Here is a 9,729-nt window from a genome sequence, read left to right as displayed (position 1 = left end):
AGCCTTGGAAGGGTCTCCCGAATGGGTGAGAATCAATTAATTTTTAATATATTTTCAAAATTGGTTAGACATTTTCATTTTTTTTATTTATGGTCATTGATCAGCATCAAAACATAGGTAAAACCACAGTAACATTAGTAAGTTTTAACAACTAAACATTTATTGAGTGATGTGACCATATGGCCTATGATGGGCCTGGAGGGGGTGAGAAGGGGAAGAACCCCAGGTGGGAATGTACACAGCCTTGCTTCCCAAGCATATTCGGTGTGATCGGGCCACTTCTGGGGTTCCTCAAAGTCTGAAGAATGTTCCAGGGGTTTCTCAATGATAATGAAGTTGCGAACGGCTGAATTAGGCCATTAGGGCCTGATGGAAGCATTCTAAGAAACCTAGATGCAAATACAAAACCAGAAGTGGAGTGACAATATGACCAATTAACTAGTATGTAATGAAAATGTTAACCGGTTACCTGATTAAAATACATGTGGAAAACCTTATTAAAGTTGCCTTTTGGGAAATACCGAATGAAAAAAGAAGAAGGTAGAGAAGAAAAGTTTGATTTTATACCCTGCTTTTCACTCCCTGAAGGAGTCTCAAAGCAGCTTACAATCACCTTGTCAGTTTAATAATCAAAAGCTAGTTTATTATAAAAAGCACTGGTTATTTTTTTAAAATACTCAAATTTCAGACTATTCTCTATTGAATAACCCATTGGAAAGATGCCTCAGCACATCAGGTTCAAGGTTTGTCCAATACATTGAAAACATCTATTAACACAACTTCATTCATGCATTCTGCCCTGGACCTGTTTGCACTGTTATTGTCCGTTAACTTTGTTATAGGTTATTAATGTTAATATTATTATTGCTGTTATAATACGTTCCATGTAAACTGCCCTGAGCCTCAGGGGAGGGCAGTATATAAATACTGAATGAATGAATGAATGAATGAATGAATGAATGAATGAATGAATGGTCTGTAGTGCTACAAACAGAATACCATTTACTTATTTACATATCATACATGCCATTTACAGTCCCATTTGCATCCCTAAAGGTAGGCTGTTCATGAGCTTCAGATACACGTTGGAAGAAGGAAAAAGACAACTTTCGCCCTGCTCTGCCACCCCCCCCCCATCAAATTTTGTACAGGGAGACAAGACCTAGTAATCTAGATGCACTGGAGTGGATCTATCAAAGATCTCAGGTCTTGAGATCATGGCTTGCTATTGCTATGAAACAAATTTTAACAGTCTTAGTGTTATAGCCTTTTAAACCTATTCAACAGACTCAGTTGTGCACTTAGTTGTGGAGCTGCAGCCTGAATTTAGCTTTTCCTGGCATCAGGGTTCATGCCAGCATTGGTTTAATTTGAAGTGTCCCTCTAGTTGGCCATCAAGACTGTGTTTACACAACACTTGCGGTGGGACCACCATGCCCCCTGTCCCCCATGCCACAACCGCTGCCATAAGGTGCAATGGAACCTTCCTGCCCCAGAGTTGTGCTTCTGCATGCACAACTCTGGGGTGGGACGTGTGTGCTGGTGGATTTCTTCCCCTGTGCATATACAGGACACGGCAGCACATGCTGCCCCGTTGCTAGGAATTGGCGGTGGCCTGGTGTAGCCGCAGCCATGCTGTCTTTCAGCGTTCTGCAGGGCCTGCAAAACAAAGTTCTTCCGTCAGGTCTTTGGTTGAGGCTGGGGTCGGCGAGGTACATTGACGGCTCCCCCCCGGGCTTCTTGAACATCGTTAACCACCTTCTTCTCCGCCCCCCACTAGCAATGGGGGTGGGAAGGGGATTTTTGCTTCCACCATGTTGTGATGGAATTTAAGTCTTTTAATGGGCATTTTAAAGGGGTTTTAAGACATTCTGACCTGCCACGAGCAGCGTAAAGAGTGGTGGGAAATAAATTTAATAATAATAATAATAATAATAATAATAACAACAACAACAACAACAACAACAATAATAATAACAATAGGTCTGAGTGTCGCTCACAGAGGCTTCAACCCACATTCTCCAACCCACCTCCACCTCCCCCAGTTACAGTGTATCCTCCTTTCAAGCACCAAGAATGCTTTCTGATTTTGGACTAGCCCCCCAAAAATGCACATCTAGAATACCTGGGATGGCTTTCTGTTGTTGTCTGCGGTTTCAAATGCTACCTGAGATAGTGCCCAAATCTGTGACTGTTGCAAGACAGACCAAAGATTCCCTGGCCTAGGAGCCCTAAGGAATCCTTGTGAAAGTAAGGGAACAATACAGGTATACCTTAACAGGACAATATGGCCGCTGTAGAACTGTGCTCATTTTTCCTGGCTTACATAGATGGGATAACGCTCCTTGTTGCACCAGAAGAAAAATCGTACACAGCACTGATTGGCTGCTACCTGTACCATCACAAACCCTATAACATGGAATGGTTTTAAAAAATCATTTAAAATTAATGTCAAGCATACAGTTTATCGAGCGGTATGTTCTGTGCTCTAAATGTTTTTTCAAAGGTATCTTAAAATGTGGCATGTATAAAACATTTTTTAAAAATCTTATCAAAATAATAACTTTAATTCTGATAATACTAATTTTCAAAAGGTCAGCTCATAAGGCAAGTATGCAGTTTTTATCAAAGCTGGAAGGTTTCTCAAGGTTTCGGGCAGATTAAAAGTCTCAGCAGCAAAGAGTAATAATAAAGCAACAACCAGCATTTATGCCAGAGTCGCATACTCTACAGACTTGCCATCAGAGACAATTAAATGATCACCTTAAGCAGAGGAATTCAAATCATTTATGAGTTCATATTAGTGTTCTGAACACTGGGAGGGGGAGGGTGTAATCCTGGGCTACCATTAAAAAAATCAACATTTCCCAGACTTTGAGAGAGATTACACAAAGAACGATTTATCTTTTTATAAAAGTGATACATTGTAACTGCTGGATGTGTTTGACCTCAGAGCTGATTGCTCCTCCCTTTGCTTAAATTTAATTATAATCACCAGGAGGCAAACTACAAAGGTTTATCTATGCAGGCAAAAAGAATTTATTACTTTATTTATAACCTGACTCCCAATTACAGCTAAGGAAATCCGTGCTGCTTTGAGTCAAGGCAGAGTATAAATATTTCAATAGATAAATATAATATAGTCAGGTTTTGTGTGTCTCCAGTTTGCTAGATAAGGAGCCGCGGCCATAATTCTAAAACATGGCTAGATTAGTATCAGAATGCACAATGAAGCATTCTGGTTAGGAAAAGGAGAGTTGGTTCTTATATGCCGCTTTTCTCTACCCAAAGGAGTCCTAAAATGGCTTACATTTGCTTTCCCTTTCCTCTCCCCACAACAGACACCCTGTGAGGTAGGTGGGGCTGAGAGAGCCCTGATATTACTGAAGAAGAGTTGATTCTTATATGCCACTTTTCTCTACGCGAAGGAGGCTCAAAATGGCTTACAGTCGCCTTCCTTTTCCTCTCCCCACAACAGACACCCTGTGAGGTGGGTGAGGCTGAGAGAGCCCTGATATCACTGCTCGGTCAGAACAGCTTTATCAGTGCCGTGGCGAGCCCAAGATCACCCAGCTGGCTGCATGTGGTGGAGCGCAGAATCAAACCTGGTTTGCCAGATTAGAAGTCCACACTCCTAGCCACTACACCAAGCTGGTTACATTGGATTTGTTCTTAACAGAATTACAAATGTACTTCACCATGGATACTCAGCAACAACTTGTCATGGAAGTCCTGATCAATTGTTGAATGTCCAGGTTCAAAAGCTGCCTCCTCAAGCCAACCCAACAGTCTCTCTAAGAGATGTTTCATATACAATTTACTAATGACGCTCAAGAATCTTTTAGCAGGATCCGAACAACTGTCCTCCTTATTATGGCAGTATCGTTGTTTGATGTTTAACTGATCTGGTAAATACTACTATTACCATTACTACTAGTAGTACTACTAGTAGTACTTCTCCTGCTTCAAATACTATTAGGTTTACAAATGTGTTCAAGCTGTAAGGAAACTGTAATGTGATCGATATTACAATAATGCCTTAAAAACCTAAAGATTTATGTATTTAAAAACCCTTATTTAAATACATAATTCAAATACACGAAATCAAGCTGTAAGAAAAAGTTCAGGAGCAGGTGCTCTGAGACTGCAACTGAAATTGTGCAAGGTAGGTCTACAGTTTTGGGGAACCCCCATTTTGGGGGAATGGTCTCTAACACCACTTTACTCATCTCAGTTTAATTAATCACAGGCTGTTTTAATCAGGAACATAAAGCCCTTGAAACTCTGCCCTATATGTATTTTTAGTACTAATATCAATGTGAAAAAGAATGCAATGCCATTCTCATGTAAAAGGTCACACTGTCTGGTTACTGTACACAGAGATTAGAGTTAAATGCCACAGTAGACTATGTAAACTTAATTGTAGCAGCCTAAAATGGGCTTTATTTTTAATAAATGGCTGTTTGTACGACACCCCACTTTATGCAGTGGGTTGCTTTAACAGCTGGAACAAAAGTACAATATATTATCACATACCCAGCAATTCGACTCGCTTTCGTTTGCATCCATTATCACCCTAATCTACAAATTAGATCATTTTTAAGAACTTTGCCATGTCTTTTGAAAAAGTTGTCTTAGATTAAGTCTACTGTGCCTGTTTTTATTCAAACTAGTCGCTTGTAGCACAACATATGAATTTAATAAAGTGTTGTATTTGTACTAAAGATGTCATATGTCAATATTTACATTTTTAATTTCTTTGTAAAGTATGTATATAAAGAGAAGGAAAGCACAGAAGCCAAACTGTAATGAGATGCTTTACTACTAGTATTGCACATGATTTAGGACAGAGGAAAAAATTTTGCACTTAACTGTGGGCAGGCTTGTGCTTACGTATGACGCTCCTTTTTTTTCAGCCTAGGGACCCCATCCTCTGTTCCTTTCCCCCTGACATTTAGGGTGAGGTGTACCCTCTACCGTCTCTGATACCTTCCTGTTTGGGCTCAATGCTGCTGCTGGTTGTCCCCCAAATACCCACTGCTGACAGCTCTGCCCCCATCCCTAAGGATGCTCTAGGGCAAGGGTAGTCAACCTGTGGTCCTCCAGATGTTCATGGACTACAATTCCCAAGAGCCCCTGCCAGCATTTGCTGGCAGGGGTTCATGGGAATTGTAGTCCATGAACATCTGGAGGACCACAGGTTGACTACCCCTGCTCTAGGGCTCCTCAGTTCCCTAGCCAGTCGCTGCAACCACTGTGGAATAGGGTTGAGCGCTTCGGCTCAGTTCTGCTGCCTCAGTGATAGCTGAAGCCTGAAGGCACGTAAGAGGCCAGCACCGTGGTGCGGAGGTGGTGCGCCAGCTGGTGGCTGCACATAGGCACAGAGCTCTGTGCCTGTGTGTGGTCACCGGCTGGCGTACAGCTGCTCCTCCTCTCCACGCCGTGACGCTGGCCGCCTTGGGCTTCGGTGATCGCCAAGGCGGCTGAACCGCACTGAAACGCTGAGCCCTATTGTGGACCAGTACTTTCCTGGGCCTTAGTGTCAGGGGATGTCTCCCAGCCATCTTTGCACCCAGACATTCCTGGATGGTGAGATCCAAAGCATGTACAGCAGCTACCAGGGTAGGGTCAGGGCCAGACCCCAACTACTGACAGTACACAAACCCATACCTCCTCAATGCAGATATCTGGGAAGTACATGAGATATAAGAACCTTTTGATCAATTTGTTTTCTAAAAAATGACATTTTCTGCTTTTGCATTGGGAAAGAAAAACATAATCCCTGAAACTTGGTGTTGCCTTTAATCTGTGTAGATAAGGTGGCATACAGACGTTTCACAGTGCAATCCTAAGCAGAGGTTCATTGAAGCCCGTGGGTATAGATGAATGCAACTTTGTTCACTCTCAAAAAAACAAAATAGTTCTGATCATAAAACAGAGCTGGACAGCATCTATAATATTAAAGAGTTGCCAAAACCAGAAAGACAGAGAATATGTGATGCAGCATGTAAGAGAAGTCAAACAATGCCATCTTGCACAGCAGTTACTACAATCTTCATGGCAGGTCTGATCGAGGAAGAAATTTCAGGGAGCTGCAACAGGAAGGGGTGGTGGTAAGAGAGCCTCATTCTCATTTCACTGACAGCATTTCACCTCCACGGATGATTCAGGACCTGGGGACCAAACCCTATAAGGAAAAGCTGAGAAGCTTAGGACTGTTCAGCCTGGAGAAAGGAAGGTTGAGAGGGACCATGATTGCTCTCTTGAAGTATCTGACAGGTTGTTACTTGGAGGATGGTAGCGCGTGGTTCCTGTTGACAGCAGAGGACCCACAGTAATGGGTTTGAACTGCATGTAGAAAGGTCCTGGGAAGATATCAGGAGGGAAAATTTCCCAGTCAGAGTAGCTCATCATCGATTGCGTAAGGAGGTAGTGAGCTCCCCCTCACTACTGGTCTTTAAGCAGTGGCTGGACAGAGACTTATCCTGGATGCTTTAGGCTGAACCTGCATTGAGCAGGGGTTGGACTAAATGGCCTGTATGGCCCCTTCCAACCTTATGATTCTATACATCAAGTGAATCGGGGTCTATAGTAAGAGGGAGAAATTGCTGAAAATCATCCTGTAAGTGAACATTTACCACTGTATCCCACCTTGTCACTTATTAAATTAGCAGAAATTACTATATAACCACTATATGGGAATACTTCTTCCAGTATGGTGGTTCAAGATATTTAGAGCATACAAACAATGTCCATGGAATTCTCCCCAGAGGTATTTTTCTTGGCCTTCTATTATGAGCTCTCACCATTCTCCATCACATGCCTCAAATATTTCTATCTACAGCAAGGAACTCCCCAATCCTAAAAACATGTAGAAAAAGGATCTTCAGAAATCATCTCAAAATGGGTATACAAAGTATCCTTGGCATCTTAAGTAAGCTACTTACAACTGTCATACATTTTGTAAAAAACCTTGATTGTGGATGCAAGGCCAACAAGCAAACAATTATATTCATATTCAACATTCTCATGCATGAAATGAGAGAATTTTCTGCAATTTGAGTGTATGACAACATGAAAGTAAGCAACTTTGAGGTCCATCACAGTGACCCAGAGCTTCTTGGATAGTGGAGGAAGGTCTTCTTGCAAAGATAGCATTCTAAATGTTCATAAATTAATATATTTATTCAGGCCCTTGGCCTCAAATTGGCCTCATTCCTCCTCCTGCAGTGATAGAACCCTTCTGAATTGAGGATGTGGCTTTGTTGTCTAGAAATATAGCTCCCCATGCAGGTGTGGGAGGAGAAGAGTGTTGAGAAGAAAATGCCAAGTAATAACCTTTGTTTGTTGCAGACCAAATCCAACTATCATGTTTTAACATGAAAGAATGCTGACAACCGTTGAGCAAAACATTTTGGGTTAACTAGTCATTGGTCCCCAGTACTCATGGTTTGCGGGTTACAGGGGGATTGTGTGGCCTATTTGGCCCTCTTTCTACTCTGTCTCCTATTCTGCCGCGTATAAGGCTGCCTCTGGGAGGGCAGGAAAGCCTGCTGTCTCTGCTCAGAGTCCCTAAATGGTCGAGAACTCTGAAATCTTGGTGAGGGTCTCTGCCAACACCTTTGTTTCGGCATCTATCCCTAAGGATTTTGTGTATGCTTTGCAGTTTTTAAAGAAGTTCCATGTTATAACTGAAGAAAGGCTGTTTTACTATTATTCTTTTCTCTGTTTTTAAATCTGCTCTGTAATCAATGAAGCGACGAATTTTCAGCTTGCTGAACAGAGTCCTCTCTCATCAGTGGCAAGAAGAGAACTGAAGGAATAGTGCTGACCCCTCGACATCATGTGACTTTTGGCCTGGCAAGGAGGGGGATCTAGAACGATCTTAAATGGCTTGCTAGCTCCTCTCCATGGCAGGCCCGCAAAGATGCAGCCCCCCGCCCCCAAGTATCTGCACAAAAGCCACGATGGCAGAGGAGCATTTTCAAAAAACCAAGTGAATTGTTGTGAGTTCAAGGAAAGTAATTATATTTGTTATCTGAAGTCAAGTTTGAGGCCTAGACTGGTTGATTCGACATGCATATTCACCACCGAACTGCACTGAAAGCCACACTCTTTTCATAGCTAATCTTCACTGACAATTTGCCTCCAGCTACCTGTAAAGAGATTTTGACCATATTGCTAGTTTATATTAACACTGCTGTTAAAACTCATGGCAAGGTGAATAATCCCTCAGAAAAAGTACAAAAGTACAAAGCTGAGAACTCATCAGCAATTTCTAATCATTGTTAGTCTACACTAGGGGTGGCCAAAATGTGGCTCTCCAGATGTCCATGGGCTACAATGATCATGCTGGCACGGGTTCATGGTAATTGTAGCCACGGACATCTGGAGAGCCACACTTTGGCAACCCCTGGTTTACACTCCACCATGGAGGAGCAGAATATAAATTCAAGGATGTAAAAACCGCCCAATCATATAAAGTAGTGGTCCCCAACCTTTTTGCAGTTGAGGACCGCCTCCGGGGGTGGGGGAGAGCCGGCGGCCCAGGCACCACGCACGCGCAGCAGCTGTGTGCAAACATGCATGTGCAGAGTTGCCGTGCATGCGCGTTTGCGCCAGCAGGGGGAGCAAACGCACGGCAGCTCCGCGCATGCGCGTTTGCATCCATCGGTGTGCCAGTGGCCGCGCCTGCCTCTTCCCCCCCTCTTGCAGTGAGAAAATAGATGGGCTGCGAGCGAAGCGCCTGCTTTGGCGGCAAACTTTGGCGACTGCTTTGCTTGCGGCCTGGCAAGCTTCTCGCTGCGGGGGGAGGGGAGAGGCAAGCACGGACACCGGCAGCCCGGTATCGAGGCCTTCACAGCCCGGTACCGGGCTGCAGACCGGGGGTTGACGACCTCTGATATAAAGGACCAACCATCGGGGGGGGGGGAATAAATCTTTGGACATTTTCACAAATGGGAGCCTGTTTCAAAACTGAGACTAAAAATGTTTGCCATACTTGCAATGAAAAGCAGTGTATTGACGCTAAATTGGATTAATTTATTTTAAACCGTGTGTGTGTGTGTGTGTGTGGGGGGGAGAATTAATGAAGAGAAATTACATTAGCTTTGTCAGGTCTTTAAAAATAATCTGGGCAAATAGCTGATCTGCTATGAATCTTTTAATGAAGCATAAACTTTTGGGATACTGTAACTTGTTAAGCACAATCTCACGCCTCGCCAAAAGGTGAAAACTAGGAAGGGTGGTTTCTAGTAAGCAAGATGAGAGATTTGGCAAAGGAAGTTTTTTGCTTCATAGTCAACCCTGTACAGAGTTAACCGCACAAGGAATTTATATACCCTAGTTTAAAACAGTTACCATTATTTGCATAACATATTAACTTTTAAAAATGACATGTTCCAGATGATTTGTTTCAGTATCGCTTCAGATACCATAGCCAATTTGACTTGTAGTGGGGAAAAAGGACATTCTTTTTGTCATTTGAGGAGAACGGCTAAACTTTAAATGCATGGTTATAAGTCAATTTTGATTCTTGAAACAACAATATCCATCTTCCCAGAACACACAAATGCTACACTTCTAGATAGATATCTGTTTGTGTATGTCTCTTTGGAAACACATACACAGTTTTGTTTCATATGATAAGTATCAAGCCTTGACTGACATAACAGTTTGCCAGAGAAGTACCTACAGGGGAGAAAGAAGAAAATTTTGTGAGTTGTTCAA

General features: G+C 42.7%; 1 protein-coding gene across 1 annotated transcript in view; it reads right to left on the bottom strand.

Moving 5' to 3' along the window:
- Positions 1–365: 365 nt before the first annotated feature.
- Positions 366–9,729, bottom strand: part of LOC143845171 (GDP-mannose 4,6 dehydratase-like) — a 144,744-nt gene continuing 135,380 nt past the window's right edge. The window contains exon 8 of the mRNA XM_077353319.1: positions 366–389. Within this exon, the coding sequence (XP_077209434.1) occupies positions 381–389 (9 nt within the window). The 3' untranslated portion in view covers positions 366–380. The remainder of the gene's footprint in view (positions 390–9,729) is intronic.

Source organism: Paroedura picta, chromosome 9 (assembly GCF_049243985.1).
Source record: "Paroedura picta isolate Pp20150507F chromosome 9, Ppicta_v3.0, whole genome shotgun sequence".
NCBI classification, from domain to species: Eukaryota; Metazoa; Chordata; class Lepidosauria; order Squamata; family Gekkonidae; genus Paroedura; species Paroedura picta.
This window is presented reverse-complemented; position numbering and strand designations above follow the sequence as displayed.